Here is a 26,108-nt window from a genome sequence, read left to right on the forward strand (position 1 = left end):
ACAAAATCCATTAAACTAAAACATTCAAGTAAAATGAACTTAAAATTATTAGTTCATGTTGTGAGGAATACCCATAATCCTTTGCACCTGAATATTTTGATTATTTTTTGCTTTTTCACAGAATAAAAACTGATAAGAACTTTCACTACTCAAATATTTGTTAATAAAATGTCATATAGGTTCAATTGATGTTGTTTTGTTGTAAATGATAATTTTGTGTGTCGTCACCGTTCAGGTGATCAGTGTTTCCGTACATGAACCCTGTTCAGCACATTTTATTGTATTTCTCTCCACAGTACTGACAATGTATGTCAAAAACACAGTTTTGTGTGCATTATGTTTCTGTGATTTAAAGTCAGTCATTAATTTTGTGTTATAATAATATAAAGTGATAAAAATAAAGTTATATGCAACAGGTTTCCTCGCAACTTTCTAGTAATGTCAAATAATCCGGGTTAAGAGGGCAGGAATATTGAAAGAAATTAAACATATAAGTTGTTCTAACAACAATTTTAAGTTGAATAGACTTAATGTTTTAAGTAAACTTCACTTAAAGTTTTTAAGTAAACATAACTTAAATTTTAAACCTTAATTTTTCTAAGGAAACTCAACTTATCCGTGCTTACAGTGCACCATTACATTGCACATGGACAGTGTTGCACGCATGCAGCCAAGTGAACACAAGCCTTGCAAGGACAGCTGTGAAGCAACGCAAAACTGAAACTTACACAAAACCAGGTGTGTATTTCTAGAGGGGAAAGAGGGAGGAAACCCCTCGAATAATCAAAACTAACAATTATAAAAACAACCCAATATTTATACAATGATAATGAAAACACACGTATCCCCCCCCCCTTTCTTATCTTGCATAAAACTAATATTTAACTACCTTGCAAGCACTGGCATTTACTTTAGAAAATGCTAATCTTATTTCTAAAATGTGGGATTTTGATAATCACAAACAGTGCAAAACGAAAGAAAATCACCATTTAGGTCTTTTCCCCTTTCAAGACGGCAATCATTTTCTTGTTAGGTCTTAATGCATTCCTCTCCTGCTGTCCTACTGCAGGGCTCACACCGAGTTTATTTTAACCCTCTTAATTAAAGAGAGAACCAAATATTCTGTGCGAGACAGTCCTACAGGTTAACAAAGCAGTCCTGAACATAAATACTGTTCATTGGATTGGATCTTTTTTCGAACGATTCTGCCACCGAAATGCTGTATCGATTTGCTTGCTTTGTGAAGACATAATGAAGTCCCCAGACTGTGTGTTCTCATAGAGTTAAGAAGAGCCGAGGCCACGAGCAAACCTGTTACTCTTACATTTATTAGACTCAGCCTGAAGGGCCTACGGTGAACCATAATAAATGATATCAGAGTGGCCATATTTCTACATAACTGAATTATCAGCTAAAATTTCACTTCGGGGTCTCCCGGCTAATATACATTATTGATCTGTACACCGTTTTAATCAAACATACATGAATTGGGTAGATTGAGAACTTTTTAAACACACCTTTGGGCTTGTTCTGGTCGTTCTGAATGAACCGCTGTGCAATAATAGCCTGTATATATAAAAAATTACTTCTTAGCACTTGCCTCTATAACCTGTTGAAAATAAATTATTATTTAATACACAGACTAAAAGCCAAAGTTTCAGATGTACTTGTAAGTCGCTTTGGATAAAAGGGTCTACTAAATGAATAAATGTGTATGTAAAGTTTTATTTCATTTCTCATTCTTCAATATGATTCCTTAAAACATGGAAAACTAATGGAAGTTAATTATGTTATGACCAAAAACGTTTAAATGTAAAATGTTATATTTTTCTTCTTAGGCACTCTTTTTTTAAACAGCACTGAAGGAGTTCCCACGCACAAAATCTAAGCTTGCCTGAATAATAAATATATAAATTAAGTCCAGTATTCTAACGCAAAATGAATCATATTTACATTGAAAGTCTTATACATCATCACAGCATGAACGGGCTATTGCATTTAATTTTTATTACACTAGACTATAGCTAATACAAGTTATACAAGCTTAAAATATAGCCTTTAGTGCATGCACGCTGTACATTTAAACGTTCTGCCATGACTTAAATGATGAAGATAAAGCGCATTTATTTGCTTTAAATATATATTATAATGAGGAAAACGCTTGTGATTGCAAGTTCAACGGCAAACACTTCCACTGCGCCTCTTTCTCTTTTTCGGAGACGGCGTATTTGCGCGTGCCTGTTATGATTAATTACGCGCGCGCTGCTGATGCTCCATTGTCGCGAGAAAAAACTGAAAATGCAATTACTCGAGATCACTGGAAAAGCAGCTGAAGACTGACTGTGTCTATGGGTAATAGCGAAATAAAATGAGACGCAATTAAACATCATGGGACCTATGAACGGCATACATTATAATATTATATTATACAATCAGATGAATGCAGAGACGGTCCTCAGAATTGTTTCCCAGTAATGTTCATTAGTAAAACACACTAACATGGGCACCAATATAAAGTGTGACCTAATTTTGCACATTATAGAGTAAAAAAAATTCATTTCATTTCCAACACACCAACAAAATAACCACTAATAAATTATAAAATAAAAATGAGGTTAACAAAAAATGGTTTTGTTAACTCACATATTTAACCACGTATATTTATTTATTTTATTATCGATAAACTAACACACAAATAAATTATTTTAATTAATTATGAATTATTATTATAACAATTCAATTAATTATTTGTAATTAACAATAACTATTTTATTTATTTAATTTTAGAAATGGCACTTTCTATTTAAATAAAATATAAACCTCCTAAATGTCCAAAACTAAAGCACAAATGCCACTTTTTATATGATATAATGTTACTTTGTATATTTATTGGAAAATACTAACTAATTGCACCTGTAATAAAGGTGTGGAGGTGCTTGTAACTGCTTGTTAAAATAGTGAAATAAATTGCATCCATCTTTATATAACATTTAATCAAGAAACCACAAATCAGCTCAGGTCAAATAGATAATCATTTTGTAACTGTGACAAACCATGAACTCATAATAAACCATTAAAAAGCATTTTAAACAAAAGACATATAAATTATATCTTGCCCCTATTTTACAGTAATCTAGGTATATTCAGTAGTTTAAGCAAAGCCCTGTAATTAAAGTCAGTCCCTCATTCATTGCCTTTGTAGGATGGGCTATAAGGTCGGTTTGATAGACACCTTATTGAGTTAATGCTGCTAGGACTCATTCCAAAAGCCCTAAAATTGCAAGGCCATCAATCTCAGCTATGTGTTTTTCTTCACTCAAAGGGAGTCATCAATTAGGAGGCTGGTGCTCCTTGTGTTTTGGGCCAGACGCAGGGTCTCCCCTTCTAATACAACGGACCTGTCTACACTGAGACTGTGCAGGGATGGGGAAAGAGAGAGAAAGAGAGAAAGAGAGAGAGAGAGAGTGCAAGAGAAGGGGTTGGGGGAGATGATAGGCAGCACTAAGCCTGAGGGTACATCATTATTACCAAAACCTCTTTCTTTCTCTCACACCAATAAATTTTATCCTGCATTTATCTGTATTTTGTCTCTCTCTCTTTCTCTTCAAATACCAAATTAAAAACACTAATTGGAAAAAATAAATAAGAAATATTAAAAGGAACTAAATACATTAGTAGCCCATTACTGTTGTTTTTTTTAACATTTATAGGTTTTAATATACAAAATTTGAATTTTTTAATTACTGTGGTCGATGAACTGTGCATATTGTTATATTTTGAACTTAATGCGCTTTAAATAATTTTGATGCCTAATGTTTACATTTTAACCTTTATATAAGAATATTGGCATATGCCTATGCGTAATTCACGCACATTTCTCGTTGTTTGCTTATAATGCACTTCTTGCTCTGAACAAAAAAGGTGAAGAGAATGTTATACATTTGAACATTACCAGCCTGCTTTCATTAAGTTTGGCCAATGGCACCCCACCCCCGGGTTACCACCCCCCGCAGGTGCAGGATGGCAGAAGGTCCCTTTGCTAGGAGCCCGCGGGCATCACCGGTGGCGGCTGGTGGAGGAAATTAAATTACTGCTCGCGGTTTGTAAACAACACAAAGCCAATGATACGCTTAATTACGCTTTTGACACTCCAACGAGAGACGCGTGTAGACGCGCGATGCGCAATGGAAGGGACAAAAGATGGATTACAAGACACGCAATAATGGATGCTGAAACAGATGTCTAAAATTAAAAACATTTCACTGTTGGTTAACTTATTACAAAAATAAGAAGAAAAACAAATGTTGAAAACACAAACCTATACAGTAATTATGCCTTTAATTTGCATGCTTTTCTAATTTTGAAAATAGCTACTGAATATTTCTTTCAGTAGAACCACTTGACAATTCAAGACAATTCAAGAAATTTAAAAAAAAGTATTTTGAACTCTGTTAATGGTTTCATTCTGGTAAAGACAGATTTCAAGCTTTAAGCAAATTAATTGTACTGAGTGATGTTGGACTGGAACACAAATTAATGAATAAATGATACATTTTAGGTCGTGTTTTATGTTTACGCACGATATATATTTAGCTACTGAAGAATTTTCTGATATACAAACAAACTTTTATAGCTAATTAATGCATTCATAATTACATTACAACATTTAGCAGTGTGTGTATTTACAGAACGGTCTATTTTTAATTACATTTATGCCATATACCATTAAAATAAAAACATAAAAAATTATTTAAGTGGCAAAATACCCAATTTTAATTGTTTGTATAATAATCTTTGTAAATGTTAATGCGTAAATTCGAGTAAAACATATCCAAATATTTGCTCTATGCAGACATTTTTACAAATAGCCTAAACCTAAATATTTGTTTTTTGAATTATTATGCTGTCGGTAATAAAAACAAAAACAGAGAGGAAGGCAAAACTAATAAAGGACAAACAACACTAAATAACTTACTACATCAAAAACAGAAAATAATTCGTCTACCATTTTCCCCCAACTCCCTCTCTGCGCGCAAAATTCATATCGACAAAGTGAATAAAACAATTCATTATTCCAACACTTTATCTGTTTCAGGTCACACAAGACCTTTCGATGTTATCCTGTCTCCCCTCCCCTCACACCTCTCATTTAGCCCACATTACCAGATGACGTATCGGAGATTCCGGTGAGCTCCTCTGCACTTTTCCCTTTTGGCGTTCCGTCCAGTTTAAGCCGTCTGATCGGGCAAGGAGGCGCCAGGTTCTCCCGAGGGAGAGAGAAAGTCAAGGACTGCAGCTCGAGATGCAGAATAACGTAATTCAATCTGCTCTGAATTCAACCTAATTACAGCAGAAAGCACAACAGTCATGGGAGGGATGGAGAATGGTGCAAGGGGCACAAGGCCAAGATGCGCGAGGAAATGCTTAAGTCAGAGCATGTACTGACACTAAGAGGTGAGGGATCATGCAGGGTGTCTTTTTTTACTTCAAAAATACCCAACAAACGTCAGTAATTTTGGAGCTTTTAACACGATTATTTGATCAACATTATTATCAGTCAAATTAAGCTACACTTTGCTAATACAGTAATAATAATCACCACTCCCACCAAAATAATAATAATAATAAAGCCTATATTTGCAAATGGTCCGCGCTCATTGATAAATGATGGCCAGAACAAATGAACAGCAGCACATCACATATATTTTCATCCTAAATGTAAACGTTTGTCTTGTAAGACAAACACAGATCCATAAACAGTCAATCCTCATAATCTGTAGAGGGATGCAGCTGTGATGGGTGGGATTTTCTTTTAAACCCACGTGCAGGGTCCATATTGAACAAGGCTGGCAGGTGTCCTGGTAATATATATTTAATGACTGCTATGCTATTATTTGTTACATTATATAGAAAAATAAACATGAGATTTATAGCACTTTGCGTGGATTGACAGCGCTTTGTGGAGCTGTAATTTTTTTTTTTAAAAACCTTTCCAAATAGCTACTTCGCTACTGAATAAACTCATTCTTTATGTAGCGTGGTAATCTCCATTTGTCATGATCTGTGGAGCTTGGTATCGCCTTCCAATCCCCGTGGCACCATATTGAGCAAACACTATCACAGTTGTTTGCAAATTTTCAAAAGCGCACTGAAACAGGTTACACGCGGGAGGGCGGCGGGTCACTGAATCTGTTGAGAGGCGCACTGTGACAAATTCCTTTTGTCTTCGGTTTGTCTTTATACTTTATTATCGCCACCGCCTGGAGATTCCGATTTATCAATGACCCCTATATACACTGAACAGCTCTGCCAAGACATCGCCCACGGGCAACCAGCTATAAGGGCTTTTATATTAGACTTTCACCTGGAGACAGAGGGGAAGGTAGTTTCAGAAGTGACGTTTTACGCATATACAGAAAAAGAATAAATCAAACCTTTTAAAATCTAAAAGGGGTCCTATTGTGTCTGCTGGACAAACCCACTTCTGCATTTGCTTCAGATGATCCCAGAACATCGATTACTTCTTAATCCAACATTGTAAAGTGAACATATTTTAACCGGACATAAATTGGAGAGATTTTAGAATAAACAGTTCTTTGCACTTAATGAAAAGAAACAAGAGTAAAGTAGGCACGGTTTGTCACGTTCAATAATATAAGTGCTTTTTAGTGATAACAATAATTACAACTTAAACCAATTAGTAACTATTAGATAATATTTTGCCTCCGCGTGAAAATGTAATTGTGTTTAACATTCACTGCTGACGAAAACAACTCGAGAACGCGGCGTATGGCGCCCGCTTCTCCTGGAATTTAATTCAACTCAATAACAGCAAGAGAGAAACGCAATTAAAATATTTTCAGCAGAGTTCATTTAGTCCGATAATAACTGTTGTTAAAATAAAGCAATCTTAGGGAAAATAACCGCTGGAGGAATATGAATGTGAAAGAAATTAGATCTACAATTGCATATATGTACATGGAGCACAAAATGCCATTAGGGCGAAATCATGAAAATGAAAACCATCCCACATCCAGGAAATAATAGCCGTGTTAATCCTGACTGTTAATTGTGATTGAGCTCTTACTTTATTTCCAAATTGAACTGCTTCGTGATAAAGACTCAATTGTGTCTTATCATTATGACCTCAGACTGGCCTTAAAACCAGCGATGCTCTAAAACTGCACGGTGGTGCTTCTGTTGAACACCAGCATCCCTTTACCAAAGCAACGAAATAGCAATTTACCAAAAGGGTTGTCAGTATGAGAATCAGAAATGATTACGATGCAGGCCTACCTGATATTTTTTTCACAGCTGGGGAAAATAAAATTGATATAGCCAAACTATAAGCTGTTGTTGATTTATCCTACCCGTCGGAAACATCACACAGTACGACCTCGTGCTGTTAAAATCCACGACTCCAATGTTGCTTTATTCGATATCACGGAGAACCCAACATGCTTTCTTGCTATTGAGATACACAAGAGCGCTTATTATTGATACGGCTTTGTATTTAGAAAATTGATTTTTATGCTTCCCTCTAGCCACGTTGGGCTGCAGAGAAATATTTTTATTCGTGCGAAAGCTGAAATAAGTACGTAATAAAACGATGATATATTAAATTCGTTTTCCTTGCTTTCAGTTTTTATTATGCACCATTTTTCATTTTTTATTGAATTGAACGCGGAGAATCTTCCACTGTGGCTTCAGGCGAAAAAAGGTTAAATTATTTGCGCCAATCAAACTGGCTTCTGCAAGACTGAAGGCAACTGAGCCTTCGCCCTTTATTTTACGCACCCATGGGCTAGTGCACTTCAATGAAATTCAGTTTCATTTGATTAAGCAAACGTATTGCCATGTTTAAAGTTGCATGTTCCCGTATGCCCTTGACAAAACCCGAGAGTTTCTTTATCTAAACTAAAATAAACACCTTACCATCAATTCAGTGTAATAGATTCAACAAACTGTGCATTACAAGTTATATCTGGCATATCCCAACGTCAAAAAGAAAGTAAAATACAATTTATTGAGCCCAGCAGTCATATTCCTGTTTTTTTACAAGTAATAGTGCGATCAGTCCAGCGTATTGCGCACAGTGTTATTTAAACCACTGTTTTATTTGTCTCGCCAAACAGCATTTTCATTTCACAATGTGAACTATAACCCAACAGCCCTGGCAAAAACAGAAGCGGGTTCTTTAAGAGAGGGGTGCGGGCGCAATGCATTGTCTCTCCAGAAGTAAGCGCGAGCCAATGAAGAGACGCGTGACAGAGTTCGGACAGAAGGGGTTTGTCTCACCTGCTCCAAATCACTTCAAGAGGCGCGTGAACAGGACATTTTCAGATCGCTACAATTAATATGCACGTATCGGACAGTTAACACTTCACTTTAGATAACAGTGATGAGCGCAAGCCTGGCCCGTGCGTCTTTCGATAGTACGACTCCAGAAGCGCGTCAATTTCCTGCATGACAACTTGGCAACTCGTCACTCCGTGGATTTAACACTAAGCGCCAAGCATTTTCCACGGTCGAGTCGATTTTTAGGTATCGACATGGAACTGAAAACAGGGCAAACGCAATGTAAGGAAGTGTTGGATAATGATGACTGAATTGCTCTGATCGTGATGGAGTCACTGTGATTTCTGTTGCACTATTCTTTGGACATCCAAAGGCAGCGAAATAATCTGCATGGCTCTGAGCACCTCAATGAAGAATATTCGTTAGAAAAGAAAATTGGGGAATAAACGGTGTTGAAGTGTTAGGAATAAAACATTGGCGAGGTTGTGCGTAACGAACAGAAAGGCGACGATGGAGCACACGGGAATCGAAGAGGTGAACCAGACCCACCAGCAGCACGAACCCATCAGCTTTGGAATAGATCAGATTCTCAATGGCTCGGACCAGCCGAGCAGCTGCATGCTCCCGAGCCGAACCACCGACCAGGACTACCCGCTCGCGCCTAACGTCTATGCCAACGGCTACAACAGCGTGTACAATCCGGCCTGCTCGATGGCGGCGAGTCTGGCAGGTTCCTACAACGTCAACATGAACATGAACGTCAGCATGAATATGAACGTTAACGTGAACTCGGGGAACGCAGGCGGTGTCATCCGCGTCCCCGCACATAGACCCATGCCACCTGCGCCTCACCCGTCGAACCCTGCGCATCCACCTGGCATCGGGGCGGGGATACCCACCGTACCCACAGTGCCCAGCATGGGCAGCCCCCACAGCTTCACTTTCCCCTGGATGGAAAGCAGTAGAAGATTTGCGAAGGATCGGTTGACTGGTAAGACTTATTTACAGAGTTGTTTATGTCTTGGCCAAATTAAAAGCTGCCATATACAGCCTTGCGGTCCGGTCTGACTGAACAGCAGCGATTAAACAGTTTATTTTGTGAAATAAAAGGTATTGTGCGAGTCTCTTGTTAAAAACAAACACCTTGTGTAATTTATAAGAAATAATTTAGTGCAATTGACTAAATCAGTGGAAAAATGGGGAGAAGACGTGTACAAATAATATATAACAAAATAACGCAGCAACAGTACAGTTAATAGGCTAATAATAGTCACCTTGTTCATTTACAAATAGTCACAGTGTTCACGATTCTAAATGAATTATTAAAACTACATGAATATACAAATAATTATACAATTTTTAAAAATGTGAGGAAATGCATATAAAAATTTAAATTGTGTTACATTGCTCTCTATTAAAAATAGTTAAAAAGTTAAATTTTCAAGATTGCATGAATACAGCGTACCAAAATGCTTATATTTTGATTTGGTATATATATTTATGTATTTTTAATTTAATAATAAATTAAGTAATAATACACTTTCATAACAGAAACTGAACGAAACAGGCTAACATTCTCTTTTATCACGTCTCCCATTTCCAATGAAATATTTTTTTGGGACATTATTATTCACTACATTATTTACGTTCAGGACATAGTAATTTAATACATTCCATTTCTTTTAATTAATAGTAAAAAAAATTAAATGACAAGAATGTTTTTGAAACCAATTGAATTATTTTCAATTGGGGAATAATATTTATTGTTAATTGTTTATATTTATTTAATATTAAGGTATTTTTGTAAACTAACCCTATTCTTTTTTTTTCTTTCTAAATGTAAATTAGCAACATTAATACATTATGGATACTCATTAATTTATATATTTTTTAAATGAAATGTTAGAAAGTTCAAAAAACGATGGCGTAACATTAGACATATTTTCAACCCTTCAACCAGTACCCTCACAATAATTAACTTTTATTGGTCTATGATTTGGTTTACAGATGTTTTACTGCGCTCAGGCGCACAGCTGTATGACCAGCACAAACTCGGCTACAGCCGCTCAATAAAACACACACTATCTTTTAAAAACACAATTTCCTCCTATTAGTTGCATCTGCATGTTTTATGAGGCCGCTTACGTCCATATTCTCGAACTACTGGCTCTCTGGGCCTTTAGGATAAATGAATCATGATACAGTGGTAGTAGCAGGGCACTAAATGTTGCCAGTATGTCACAGCCCGTAGTGATGCGTAATGGCATGTTGACAAATCGTTTTAATTTACGCAAATGTAATACCAATTGAGATCCAAAAGAGCAAATTTTTGGAGAACATGTCCAAGTGGGAGGAAAATACATGTGTTCGTAAAGAATAAACTAAAGGACGCATTCATGATGCTTTTAGCATCAATATGATATTTCTATTCTAGCTAAAATAAATGTAGAATACATTTTATTCTGCAAATTATTAACTAAAATAATTATTTATTCTGCAAAAAATAAAAAATAGCATATAAATTATAATTATGAGGAAAATGCGTATAGCAATCCTGCGTTTTTCTTTTGGACAGCTCGCTTATTCAAATGACGTCACCCGTAGTGAGATGAAAATGAAGAAGAATATGGATTTCTGCCCATTAAATATTCACAATTCCGCTCTATCCTCATTAATTATTCAAATGAGAGAATGATATGTCAACTGCAAAAGCGCTTTTGTAAATATGCTTATCAATTTTACTCATAGTCACTTTGGGCCGCTCATTTATTATATTTTATCTCTTGCGTGACATGGAATGGGATGGTTGCAATTACTGCAGGGTCTAATTCAGCATTTTTAAATAAATATATTACATATTGATACAATACAATTATTATTATTTTATTATTATTATTTATACGATTGTTTGCTGAAACGACCAAAACTATTTTTTTTGCGTCTAAAATGTAGGCTAAAGCACGTAATTAATAGCCTTCAGACAGCTTTTGCATGTTTTCATTTACATTAATTTCTTAAAGTACCAAAACTGCACACACGCCTGGCAAAGGTACGATTTTTTCCTCTACTCTTTTTACTGTCATCTTAAATTGCATGTCTGAATTTCACCACAAGTGTCACAGCGGTTATAGGCGCACGAATAGGCCTGAGACTCGATATGCACTGCAGGCCGGACATATCATGCCGTATTGGGAGGCGATGAAAGGCTATACCACATGTTTTTTTGTTAATTGACTCCTTGGCAGTCTGCAAGTTTATAAAAATCCAGAAATGCATAAACAGATCAGTCAATAAACACAGGTGGTTTGGTAATCGTAAATGCGCGCGGCGGCCTTGTCCCTGTGAAATGATCTTATTGCCCGGCTTGACCGTCACTGTTAACAGCACTGGCGACAACTGCATACAAAACTATTCTAGTTGAACAGTTTTATATATTTAAACAACACCTGAATCCACACTGGCACAAAATGCGCATGGATTTCCCCAATCCACTGTCTGTAGGCTATTTATTTCTCTCACATGGTTTAAACTGGCACACAGGCGTCCACAGATTTCACATAACAGTATATTCATCAGTGGGTACATTTATTTTACAGAGCAGCATTACTGGTGATGGTGGGAGGCTATTGGGCAGAGCTGCATCACAACAAGGGGCAGGTGATGGTCGTAATCTGATATCACCGGCCTTAGAGAAATTGGAAAATGAAATTGCATGTGGATGGCGCTCTATCTGAAATGACAATAATGATCTTTCCCAACCATAAATACAAATGATTATGAAACTGAGACGAGGCCATGTAGCCATGGTGACAGTGTCTAAAGGGAGAGACAATCGTCAGTGGCGGCTCTTGAGCGGACGGTTTATGGCTTTTCCTGACAATTATTTTATTTTATTTGATATTTCAATTCCCAGCATGAGAGAAAATTTAAAGGCACATTCTGTTTTGCCTCACCGCGCGTAAATAGCGACAAATGCCCATGTTATATTTCAATATCTCGCTTTGAATCCATTACATGTATATTTATTAGATTGCAACAAAGGTAATATTCGCAATGGGAAAGGCAGACGCTGTCGCATGAAGGTGATATCACGTATAACTGATTTTATTACTGTCCGCATATTCTCTAAGGCGAGCTTTGATTTTTTTGATGTGCTCACGATAAATTTTATTACATAGACATATCATTTAGAAATCCCTCTGCTGTCGAGAGCGAATACGGAGATTGTTTTGTTTCCACTTGACCCACATATGCATTTGCGGGGGAGTGAAGGGTTTCAGGGAAATGTGTTATTAGTTTTGTTTGGGTCCTGCATAGTAAGAAATAGCATAAAAGCAAACAAAGCTTGCTCTCAAATGACTAAAATAAATAATATAATTAATTGGCAATACGATAAGGGGTTATTAACATCGATTAATGCATTAGCTAATATGAACTAAAATGCGTAATATTTGTTTAGCATTTATTAATATTTGTCCATGTTAATTAATACAAGTTAATTGTGCATTAACTAATTTTAACATATTTGATTTGAAATGTGTATTAATAAATATTAAAATTAATAAAATGTAACACATGCATTGTTCATTTTGAATTAACCAACCATAGTTAGTTAAAAACGCTCATGTAGTTAAACCATAAGTGTTACCAACGAATTTGTCATTGATTTTGATCAGATTTTACAGTTCTCCATCACAATCAGAACAATCAGACTGAGTGTTATCCACGTGCTTAATTGATGATGACGCGGAGCGCCTGTCACTCAGGATCAGCGTTTTAATTAAAAGCAATCAAATCTAATTACGCACAGGAATGAAGAGTCTATGCGCTTAATCCAATCAGAAGCCTTTTTACTTGCTTGTCCAATAAAAGATGGCAAATAACTACTAGGCTAGGTTATTGACATTAAGTGTCCGTATTAAAAATAAAAATATATTAGGCTACATTTGTCTTTATTCATTTGGCAGACGCTTTTATCCAAATGTTTATTTAATAAAAAAAGTGCATACAATGTACATTTTTCCAGGGTATGCATTTTCTAGGATATATATATGAAGAGTTTCGTGGCAAAACGAGATAACCACCGTTTTTTTAATTGTTCAGAAATCTCGTTTTTTGGTTGTGCATTCCAATTAATTTCAATGCAACTGCAGTTGGTTTGTTTTGATTTAAACCTTTATAACTTAAAAATACAGCTTTGTAGCACCATAAAACAAAATAATAATACACATGTTTTGACAAAAATGTAAAAAAATGGATTTATCTCGTTTTGCAACGAAACTCTTCATATATATATATATATATATATATATATATATATATATATATATATATATATATATATATATATATATATATATATATATATATTCGTATTAAGTATATTAAGATTGCTTTAATTTAGTCATTATGTAAAAGTCTTTTTTATATTTATGACTGCATCTGAGGAGCCCAAAACAGATTCAATGTCAGCCTGACCTCACATCAGACCTTGAGGAATCCCAGTATGACTAGTGTGAACTATTAAGAAGTTCTTTTGAGAGTTACCGACAGCAAAGGACTGCACACCATGTCAGTTTTAAATTACACAAGATCGTGAATAAATGTAGTTGAGCAGGCAATAGCCAAGAACAGACATTTACAGATCTCTGACATGGTTTTATCTAAGCTCCAACCTGCCAAAGACAGAAATCTCTCTGTTCTCACACATGGGTAGCCAACCATTGCAAGACCCAAGTTCAGATCAGCAACAAGAATCACATTACTCTAATAGATACATTTCAGTTAAAGGTCACTCTTTTAGTTCACTTGACAAAAACAGATTTTCTGCAAGAATGGGTTAAAATAATCATCCCCAATTGTACATTTTTATAATCTTATTATTTCATGTAATTTTCTTCATAAAGACCAAGCGATTTTAGTTATATCTTCTGTATGTCTGTCTGTTTTTTATTTAAATACTACAGGCACTTAATGTTTTTGTAACCTTTCCCTTTCGCTCATTAGACAAACATCCCATATGCTAATTTTTTCTCAAACGTTTCACTTTGTTTGTTTCGGATGCAAGAATCAAACAGACAATATTACAATGCTAGAGCAAGACACTGCTCATTTGACATTTGCATTTAGTGAAAATTGAGTACAATTTGCCACACACTTCTTATGTTGCACATTATAAAGGGATCCGCAGTATTCAAATGCAAAATGCTATGCAAAGTTTACAGTAACGTTGTCTTCCATTACCATCTCATGCAGCTGCATGTGATCCTTCGTTCTGGGCAAATGTCTGACGAATATGTATATGTATTTTGATACATATTGTATTTCTTTGTCTTAAACTGCTGTACGTATGGTGTAAAGCGTCCTTGAGCTTGAGAAAGGTGCTATATACATTAAACATGTTATTATTATTATTATTACACTGGACATGTATGTGACCTGCCAATTACTGATGGAGACACATGAGGAAATAAACATACCTTGGGTATGTCCTGTACCAAAACATCAAGTTGATAAAGACTCCTCATTTGCAAGTAGAGACAGAATTTGTTTCTGTTTAGTGAACAAAAGCAGAAAGTAAATGGCAAAGCACTGTTTCAAGTCACATAACATGTATAATCCTTAAATAATACACTGTTTATTACTATACTTAACACAGGCAAACATGTCAACGTGGGCAGGTATTTGATGAATCTGAGAGACTTGCAGTGAAAATATTAAATAAATATGTACAATGACTTGAGAATTCAAAAGCCAAGACCTTTTTTGTAAAACAATGAATAATGAATGAACAATACAGAAGGGCTGAATGAAAAATAGCCTGCGTTTTCAATTCAGTGCTATTAGCATTTTGATGAAAATAAAGCTGAAATACAATTTGACAATGTCTGTGCTAAAGTTCAGGGAGATGTGCACTCACAAAACAATTTATACTTTATTGTTTAACTGAATTAAAAACATTTTAGTTTAGAATTTACTTGATGCATGCACAGAAAAACCATCAGGTCAGGAAAGACCCTTCCCTTTGGTTTGTTTGTTTGTTTGTGGCCACAATAATACACCTATTAAATGATATACAACAATACTAAATGTGATTTTTATTTTATCTTCTATACATTTGGTAAATGCTTTTATATGTATTCAAACTAGTTTTTTTGTTATAAATTGTAAATATTATCGAATATAAAAATTTCAATATGCACATATCAACTATACTCACGTGCCATTTTTTTGTTTGTTTCACAGCTGCTCTTTCGCCGTTCTCCGTGACACGAAGGATCGGCCATCCGTACCAGAACCGAACTCCACCGAAACGGAAAAAGCCGCGTACGTCGTTCAGCCGCGTACAGATCTGCGAGCTGGAGAAGCGCTTTCACCGGCAGAAATATCTCGCGTCTGCAGAACGCGCAACGCTCGCCAAAGCACTCAAAATGACAGATGCTCAGGTCAAAACCTGGTTCCAGAACAGAAGAACAAAATGGAGGTGAGTTAAATTGCATTTTTTGTATCATTTAATAAAGTTTTAACCCAGATGTATAGTTAAATTGTTATGCGTCAATAACATATAATTGATAACATATTTCGATTAATTATTTAATTAAATGTCAATGTTCACATTCAACATAAGATCATTCGTTTTTCTGATTAAATAGATTATTTACACACTTGCTTTACAATACATTTGGTTTGACACCGTCCCCCCCCAAAAACCTAAATAAAAAATTAAATCTCCAGCCTGCAAACGATTGTTGGTGCTTCTTGCTGTTGGCAATAAATGATTATATTTTCCAATTGCAGCTTATTTAGTCAGGAACGAGTGTAAGTTATTGGAGCATTTAGGGCCTACTGGAAATATACTACTGTGGACTTGCTGAGGTTTGCGTTTTATTTGTTTATTTATTTTACATCGGACACCAATTGTCTTGACCAAGCAGAAATGTTCAAGCTCTTAAAAGGCTCTAGAAACTTGCTGCCCATGCACTACAGAGCCCATACTTCTGAATAATTGAGAGCATGTCCATTCTTTCCCCATAATCTACTCAACCTTTTGCTGTTGGCTCTTTTGGAGCAAATAAGTGCCCAATCTAATTAAGAGCAGGGCTTACTTACCTTTGGTTTTACCAACAGGCTGCAGTAGCAGACAAGAGCTTGCTGGACGTGATTTATTTATAATGAAGCTGAGTCATGGCCTTTAACAACTAAAAATTTATTGTGGTTGTTTCTGTATGCCTACTCATCAATATTTATGGGGCTCAACTTAATTCAACAATTATCTGGATCTGTTGAAAGCTGCTGGGAAATATTCATTAGCACGGTCACTTCCCAGGATTGCTGAATTTGCAGTGCTTTTAGATGGCCTCTTAGGAATTAAATGCTGGTAAATCTTATATCAGAACTGGACACCGTGCAGCAAAACAAATAACATGTTACTTAAAATCTGTCTAATTTTATTAAAATAAAAAAATTAGTTCATGACAGATTTAATTTAACTTTAAAAGTTAAAACTCTTAAGGGAATAACTGCAAATCTTTTGTGTTTAATTGTTAAAATATTGGCCTGCTTTCAAGGCATAAAATTCCCAAACTAAAATACACTGTAAAACCTAAAAGTTAACTCAACTCAAACCATTTAAGTAAACCAGTTGCATTAGTTTTAAAACGCATACATTTGAGTACTGTGAACTTAAACAGATTTAACTCCTTAAGTGGCGCTGACCCGCTCATGGAACACCTAAGTTTACGTCAATATATTCCATATAAATTTTATGTATATCACAACAAACTATATATTGTTGGAAAGGTCTAAGCCTCTAGAATACATATATCAACAGTGTTTTATAAAATAAATTATGTAGGGAGAGTAATTGATTCAATTTTAAAGAGAGTGCGCCTCAAAACATTTTTAAAACAGATTTAAGTAGTGTGAACTTAAACAGTTCACACTACTTAAATATAAGTGCATAATTGCACATGACTCAAGTTCACAGTACTTAAATGGCCTATGCAACCGGTTTACTTAAATGGTTTGAGTTAAGTTAACTGTAATATGTTTGAGGTGTCTTAACAGAAAATAACTTCCACTGACTTAACTTAAAATATATCAATGCCGTTGTTTTTGTTTAAGCTGCACACTAGTAATATCTAAAGTCACATTTAAAAAAGTTACTCAAATGTCATAATTTAACTGAGGCCTAATCGTGGTTTAATCTAAGTCTTTGAAACCAGGCCATTATGTCAAACATAAAAAATTGATAAAAATGCTGCTTATGAAAACATAAACAATATCCAGAAATGAAACAAGTGCTTCTTTAAATTTAGGTTTTCAGTTTTATATTAATGTAGTCTAGAGAGACACGTTGAGAATGAAGGATGCATTTGTACGTCGATCGTATGGGTAACAAGCCTGTGATCAAAGAGGCGAGTGCAATCACATTACACATTACAGTGATGCATTTAGCGGTGACGTGACTAATGGATGCCGGGCGGCAGGTATGGAGCGTCAATTTAGGTCCTTATTGTGGACAACTTTTGTCGTGGAGGATAAAGACCATATGATTTCATAAATCATGGAGTGCTCTCTGAAACATAATTTCATTTTCAAGATAAACGGAGTTGCTATTGTCTTTTGCCTATGTGCATGCTACTTCAAGGGGCAAAAAGTACTTTTATACAAATTTAATACAATTTTGGATCTGATTGAGCTTTAAAATCTTAGCTGTAGCGTAGCCTATTAATGTGAACATAAATATTTGTAAAGGTGCTGCATCTCCTCCCCATTCCCCCAATTACAATGGTTGCTCTACCCCTGCATACGAGGACTGTAATATATTCACTGTCTGCTTTGCTGCTTGTCTTTACATCCAAGGTATTATTAAATGTAAAGGACCATTAAGATTCACATGTTTCATTCAAAATGACTTTAGTCACAAAGCACACGTTGGTTATTTTTCATAAAGGCATGCCATCCCCCTTTTGTGTACGTCGAGAGCTCAGATCTCTCGCGGTAATTAAAGCCAGCCTACGACCTGCACTAGATAAACATGTTAGATGACATAATCTGCTTTCGTATTTGAAAAGGGTCCCTGTCACCACGCATTACGTTGACTTCATGTCTCTGATGACAGGAGGCAGACTGCGGAGGAGAGGGAGGCCGAGAGGCAGCAGGCCAATCGTCTGATGCTGCAGCTACAACAGGAAGCCTTTCAGAAGACCCTGAGTCAACCTCTTCAACAAGACCCTCTCTGCCTACACAACTCCTCACTTTACGCCCTGCAGAACTTACAGCCATGGGCAGAAGAGAACAAGGTGACCTCCGTCACCTCAGTCGCATCTGTGGTGTGACCCACACCTCTCATGTGTGCTAGTTGCGGGTGTATTATACGATCCCGATTAGTATTTAATTTGGGTGGATCGCTTGGACTCATTTTACCAGCCACCCATCTGTACGAAGCCACGAAATGTTTTTCGTTTTTTGGTGGGACGTTATAAAATGTATTCGATTTCAGTGGTTTTTGATTGGCCTGACCGTGAGATACAACCTAATAACCAGAGATTTAACTTTTTGTGTATTTGTTTATTGCTTATTTTCATTAGCACTGTTATTTAAACCTTGGCATGGAACAGAAAAGGCTAATATATTCCCAATTGCACATTTTCATTCCCACCTAAATCTGATTGGTCATTTACTTGTCCCTTACTCTACGTTCTCGTTCCTCTTTTCTTCAGCTACCCATCTAAGAGAGGGAGGGGTTATGTCCTCTCCAACCCAAAACCGCAAAGCAGTCTGATGAATTTCACCCATCAAGATGGCTGTTTGTCTACGTGCCATTTGGCATCAAGGAGATTGACTCAACCCCAGACTCGTTCATTCTTGTTCCTTTTATTTGTGTTTTTTTGGACTTTGTAAGATGTGTTTGTGATGCATGTTCTCTACATTTCCTGTACGAAGAGATGGACTTTAAACTGTTAATTCTGTCGAACCGGAGTCCTTCCTGAATCGCGTTTTGGAAGCAATTAAGGAGGCACTCTTTCATCGATGTGACATTTAAAGGTGTTTTATATTAAAAAGAATTGTGACTTCTAAAATGGGTATTAAGATTTTTTTTTAGTTTTCCTGCTCTGTAAAATTATCTCAAAGTAGTTTTCGAATCACTGCCAAAAAGGTTTACACACTTAACACATATTTAGCTGAGAAGTTTTCAAACATGTATGACCTTAATTTTTACTAGATTTCAGATCATCATTTACTGTAAAGGGATAATATATTGCTGAGGAAAACAGTGTGAGTGCAGTTTGTACAAAAAATGAAGTTCCTGACATGTGTTTTAGAGACATTCATCACCCATGTCCACCCAGACACTGCATGGGTGTAAACAACTGATGGGATCTCTGAAAGCCAAGACAGCAGTCAAAACAGGAGTTTCCTCATTGGTTACCACAGAAGAGTGATATGAGGGTAACTCAGGGAGCGGACGTGAAATCATGGCAGTTTTATTCACTGTAAATGAGCCTTCACGTACCGTTCTACACATGGCTGCATCTCCCAGGAAATACTAAAGAGGTAAAGTGATTACAGCCTGTGGCTCTTAGAAAACAACAAGCAGTTGCGCAAAACGCATACTGTATGCACGAAAAACGTGTTTACGTTCATTACACATTCAAATATTTTATCATTCTTTTCCATTCGCAGGTAAATCTAAATTCAATGCTATCTTATGGCAATATGTATGTATTTTACGAGGTGCCTAATTCGTAAGACAACATTCGTACATTTTTTGTACCATTTGCCCCCTGTGACCTTGGCGATTTTAGGGGTGGGGTTCCGTTATTGGTTTCTTTTATGATAATCGTACAGGGGTGCGTTTCCCAAACAACGACGTAACTCGTTGCTGAACGACCCAGTATCACGCAAATGCGTGACTATTTCACGTGTGGACCAGCGTGAAGGTGGCACGTTTTGCCGCGTTTGAACGTGAGCATGTCACGTTTCCTTTTTGTGTCGCTTTCACGTTTTGGTTGCTCAACTTTGTTGTCCTAATTTCTTACGCTTCGGTTTAGGGTTAGATTTACATAAAATGACATCCTTACCTAAACAAACTCTAACCCCAACTTCGGGGACAATTGGTTAAAGTTTAGAAAATATAAAAGAATAAGTCTTGTATCTTTTTTTTTTTATAAACCAATACTTAAAGTGACAAATACTTAAAGTGACACATAACGCAAGCACCAAATCTAACCCTAAACCGAAGCGAAAATGGTTTGAAAATAGGACAAAAAAGTTGAGTAACCAATACGTGAAAGTGACATAAAAAGGAAACGTGACATGCTCACGTTCAAACGCGGGCAAAACGTGTAGTTTTCGCGTTGGTCCATGCGTGAAGTGGTCACGTATTTGCGTGATATAGGGTTGTGCTGAACGACCATAGTATGATGCATCGTTGGAGAAACTAACTACTTTGTCACGACAGCATAGTAACTTTGTCGCACAATGGTCTTTTGAACCATGTTGGTTTAACAGCATAGTTGATGATTTCACATGGGAGGTGAAGTACTAATTAATCTGTGCAAATCGATTTAATGTCAGATTATTGCTGTAAATAACATATATTGCATCGGAAGACTGATTTTGTTATCGTGATTTAGTTATCTGTTGTTTATTTTCAAGATATTTAACGGCGCACATGTGCGGTTTTCAAATGCAGCGCTTTCATTCTGTTTACAAATTTATAGACATAAATTAAAATTGTAATATATTTAGAATGATGGATATAGACTGTACTACATGATCAACGTAAGTCTACATATGATAATAACAAGGAACGATGCTTGGTGAAGTGCTGTCGTTCCAACGACACAAGTTAGCGATGGAGTTTGCGAATGTTCGTTTGAACGGTGGTTTCGGGAAACACCAAATCGTTGAACGATCTTAGTTACGATGGAACTTATATCTATCTATCTATCTATCTATCTACCTACCTACCTACCTACCTACCTACCTACCTACCTACCTACCTACCTACCTACCTACCTACCTACCTACCTACCTACCTACCTACCTATCATTTAATACCTACCTACCTACCTATCATTTAATACACGTTCATTGACGCAAAGCAGAAATGTGTTGCGTTTACATTTACGGACCTGACAGACACTTTTATCCAAAGCGACTTGCAGTGCATTACAATGTATACATTTAAGTAGTATGTTTGTTATATTGGGATCGAACCTGTGACCTTTTGCACTGCTAATGCAATATTCCACCAATTAAACTACAGGAAGACTTTGCCATTGTTGTTAACTCATCTATGCTACAGAAATCTGTATATTTGTATTCTCATTGGCGATATCTGCACATATATGTAACTATAAATGTCACCCAGACGAACCAAAACAATTTACATAAATTTGCTTTTCTTTCCTGAACTGAATGTTCATGAAAAACACAATCAATCATTAGGTACAATACACTGACAGCCCAAATAAAATATCCATAATTTTCTATTTTATGGGTTAACAAAGCAAAACCAAAATCAAAATAATGACTATTTATCCTCCTTATGTGAAGATTGTTTATGTATTACAACCTATCATAACCCTAGTGGTTTGTTTAGACAAGTTTGATGCCATCTTGCCTGGTTAAGATCCTGGCAGTGCGAGTCGGTTGCCACGGTGACGGCTCCCCTACCCTGATTTCCTTATTGCCAGTCCCCTGCTTTCATCTTCCTGTCTATTTTGCAACGTGACTTCGCTCTTTTCGATGAAATTCCTTTCAGCCTATGTTTCGGAAGCTCGTTATTGTGTTTTGTCACAGGTGCTCCGAGCTTCTTTTGTCCTCCTGATGGCCCTTTATGTTTTATCATCCTATCTATCTGATGGCCCTCACCTTATCCAATAAAATGTTGCCACACAAGATGAGCGAGAAGCAGAGGTTAAAGTATCATACTTCCTATCTCACTCCATGTTTCTAGACAGGCTCCTGTTTATCTCATAGACGCTACAAACCAATATGACCTATATGGCCTCTACTGTTTTTCATAATATGCCTGTATTTTCAGATCGGATCAGATGTCAAACAGTTCTGAGATGCAACGGACCACATTTTCTAAAAACTTACAGAGGGATAAGAGGGACTGTTAATGAATAATGTGATGATCTGAAGAGGAATAGGAAATAACGTGCAAATGCACACATAGTAATCCATATATCTAATGTCATGTGTGTTTCTCTCCTCAGGATTTAACTTGCTAAAAGATAGTACTTGCATGGTTTATCCTTTATCTTTATATAGATGTCAGACTCAGCACATTCTGACACTGTCTGTAGTCACTCAAGTCTTAAAAAAATACATTAACACATGGCAAACTGTAGGAAATCTGTGCAACAATCTTGTCCCAAGTATTGTTCCGTCAAACCCGTCACCAAAGAAAAGCAACACAGAAAACCATCTGATATAAATGTAGTGTTATTGACAGATCTAAAATGCTGATCCACTCACCTGTACATATCTGGGTAAATCAGATAGCCAATGTTCTCTTCCAGAAAGAGATACACGTCTGCAAAGACCTCATCCTGATAGTGACAAGTTGGGAAAACATTTAAAAGGTGAATTTTTCATTATTACATAGCAGTGAATCTAACAGCTTTTGACAATTTAATCAAGTTTGGTTAAAAGGGACATATCATGAAAATATGGGTTTTCCATGTTTAAGTAGAAAATTGTGAAAAAGAACAACCCAGTAACTTAGTTTTGGTAAATCATCTCTGCAAGCATCTGAAAAAATAGGTCATTGAAATCTGGCTCCCCTTGTGATGTCAGAAGGAGAGAATACTGTCCCTTAATTTGCACTATCCAACCACGGCACTGCCATTTGGTGCAAAAATCATCATTTGCATTATACAGGATTCCCACACCTTAGTTAACTTCAATTTCAAGGACCTTTTAAGGACTTTCCAGGTCTAATACCCTCAAATTCAAGGACTAAATGTGGGGACACATTTCAAGTGAGAGAAAGGTTACATTGTGTTTTTGAAGGAACTCGCGCTGCTTCACTGCAGTGACACTTTGGGGACGCCTCTAGAGGTAAGTGCTTCTGAATGTGTATATCAAATTCAACCAATGGTGAGGCTTAACGACAAAGACAGGTTGACGTGGGAGTCAGGAAGTATATCTCTATCTGAAATATTGCCAAAGATGGTGTTACTGGGACGCAGAAAGTATGACAAGAGAGACGCAGCGTCCCGTTCCCTTCTCAGGGAACAACAGTTACATACGTAACCCGAAACGTTTTCATGTGTCAAACACAACTATGCAAAAAAGCATTTTGGTATGAATCAACATTCACATACAGAAGATATAAGCATTTAAAGGGAACAGTTTAGCACGTGTGCTTAAAAAGTCTAGAATTGTTATGATATTATCCTACACTACATGGATATTTAATCCATATTTATATCTATAAAATATATTCAAGCACTTTCAATGCCCTGTATCTATGTATGTATATTTTCAAAAACTTCACAGGGCCTTAGACCCCCCCCCCCACAGATTCATAAACTTTCAAGGATTTCAAGGACCTGTCGGAACCCTGATTTTAAAGGACACATCCAAAAACAGCACATTTTTTTTCACACCTAAGTGGCAATTTTAACATGTTATAATAAATTATCTATATGATATTTTGAGCTAAAACTTCACGTGCTCTGGGGACACCAAAGATTTCTTTTACATCTTAAAAAAGTCTTCTAAAAATTGTCCCATTTAAGAAAGTAAGGAAAGTATTCTAAAACCTATAAAATTGAACAATATAGCTTAAATATCAATGTTTTAGTGAATGCTAGCATTACATTAAAATTATGCAAAATAAGTGTTTGTTATGTAAATTATAGTATTATACATATTAGGATTAAATCAACAACCCTGCTTTGTAAGCATCGACCATTAAAAATCCATAATTCCAGCACCACATTAAAATTTAATTGAAAGTAATGTGACAAATCCCTGCATTATGGTTCAACACAAATATTCATGTGACAAGCCATACATAAAAGTTTACACCCAGTGCTGCAAAGCATAAAGGGAGTGTGCAACCAGTGGGTCACGTCGTAAGTTTACACCACCCATTTGAGGACTTTATGATAAGGTGACCAGACGTCCCCGTTTTCCGGGGACAGTCCCGTTTTTTGGTGTTCTGTCCCCGACTGAAGCTGTCCCCGGAAATGTCCCCGTTTTACAGCATGTCCCAAACAACCAGCAAATACACTGAAAAACATAGCGTTTGTAGTACCAGACCGGAGCAATCGTGTAATGATTATTTTCACCAGCAGAGGGGGCCGCGAGCTACTTATTACTTGCAAACGTTTTAGATTTTTAGACCAAAATATCAAATTTATGCTTAAAACGAGCAAAACAATTCTACCACTACTTAATTCAAAAAAAATATACTTAAATTTATATATTTTTGTCTTAAAGCTAGATTTTTCTTAGGGGATTTTGCTTATCAAGAAAATGCAGAAAATAAGACAAAAATACTATTAAGTAAGAAGAAAGTCATTTTTTGCAGTGAACCCACAACAATAAAAAAAAGAAAACTTAAAAAAAACATTTTGTCCCCATTTTTTAAGAATGAGGTAGAAAAATGACTGACCGCACACTGAATCCAGAAAGACTCAAAAGGTCTAGAAAGTACAAAATGTATTTATTAAAGTGCATAGTGCAAAAAAAAATTTCTACCTCATTCTACATACCCTTTTTGGTTTTACGCACCTGAAGAAATATATAGTTAATTGAGAGCGCAACAATTTTTTCCTATACGTCCCCATTTTTTAATTCATAGATAACAACAAATTAAATTTTAATGATATTTTCACCATTTAACTAGGAAATGTCCCCGGTTTTCATTTAAAAAATCTGGTCACCTTACTTTATGAGAAAGAAGCATTTTTTTAAATGTATGACGGTGTTGACAGAGGCCAGAGGCTTAAGTGTTAAAGCCCGTGTAGTGTTTTCGGGTATCATCATCGGCATGTGTCTGTGTGTGTGTGTATACGGGTCACTCACGTTAAAGTGCTGCATGTTTTGAACTTTTCTTTCGAGATGTCATTTTTTCACCAAGTGCCAGCATTACGGGTGGAAGATTATCTTTAGTCCTTATGTGGATGTGTAGCCATCATCTCAAAGAAAACGACGAGCTTCGCTCCATAGGAAATCCACGTCCTCTAAACATTTTAATATAATCTGAATCGACCTACTAAGTGTCATAGTAATCAATGTGGCCTACAGGATAAAGCAGTAGTTTCTTTGTAATTCTGTTGTCACATTCACTCAGCATTCAATTAATTCAGTCACACATATGTTTGTTAAGAGATTAACCCTTTAACAAGCCCACTCTCCAAAACAACGCCCTCTAGAGACACGTAGGCCAATCGCATGTCAGCAAACCGAACGCTCAAAATGATTGACAGGCAAATTAGTTTTTTATTTTATTGTTTTACTTTATCTATTATTATTTTATTATTCATTTTTTTTTTTATTAAAGGCCTGATCACTCATTTTACAAGATTATGGCTGTCATAAGAAATAAGTGTGATTTTTCATGACGTATTATGTGAATGATAAGGGACATCATATTAGAAATCCTTTAATGTTTAAATCTGATTTTATCTATTAAAATGACTATGAGATATGGTCTTAAAAACATATGGTTGGAGGGAGAGTTTAGAAATAATCTATCTTTTAAATAATTAGTTTGATCCAAATAATCAAGCGTACATACCAAATCTTATATTTAGGGAATGAAAGAGGGACTGAAT

General features: G+C 36.1%; 1 protein-coding gene and 1 long non-coding RNA gene across 10 annotated transcripts in view; one reads left to right on the top strand and one right to left on the bottom strand.

The window, feature by feature from the left end:
* LOC129422514 (uncharacterized) overlaps nt 1-25,623 on the bottom strand; it is a 112,658-nt gene extending 87,035 nt beyond the window's left edge. For 3 of the 8 annotated variants that reach the window (XR_012358040.1, XR_012358039.1, XR_012358038.1), the window contains exons 1-2: nt 25,357-25,623; nt 22,795-22,868 (exon numbers count right to left, since the gene is read on the bottom strand). This is a non-coding gene — a long non-coding RNA (uncharacterized lncRNA). Of the gene's footprint in view, nt 1-1,517; nt 1,738-5,163; nt 5,480-14,777; nt 14,857-22,794; nt 22,869-25,356 lie in introns of those variants that run through there. The other 5 variants (XR_012358045.1, XR_012358042.1, XR_012358041.1 and 2 more) reach the window with 4 other exon arrangements.
* On the top strand, nt 8,138-19,393 carry tlx2 (T cell leukemia homeobox 2). Of its 2 annotated transcripts, XM_055178491.2 has the most exons (4): nt 8,161-9,289; nt 15,544-15,781; nt 18,422-18,602; nt 19,023-19,393. In XM_055178491.2, the coding sequence occupies exons 1-4, from the start codon at nt 8,809-8,811 to the stop codon at nt 19,032-19,034; spliced, it is 912 nt and encodes a 303-aa protein (XP_055034466.1). In that variant the 5' UTR covers nt 8,161-8,808; the 3' UTR covers nt 19,035-19,393. The 2 variants fall into 2 exon arrangements, with proteins under 2 accessions (XP_055034465.1, XP_055034466.1); XM_055178490.2 differs by lacking the exon at nt 19,023-19,393 and having other exon boundaries at nt 8,138-9,289; nt 18,422-19,016.
* Nucleotides 25,624-26,108: the final 485 nt, after the last annotated feature.

This window comes from Misgurnus anguillicaudatus, chromosome 16 (genome assembly GCF_027580225.2).
Source record: "Misgurnus anguillicaudatus chromosome 16, ASM2758022v2, whole genome shotgun sequence".
Classification (NCBI taxonomy): domain Eukaryota; kingdom Metazoa; phylum Chordata; class Actinopteri; order Cypriniformes; family Cobitidae; genus Misgurnus; species Misgurnus anguillicaudatus.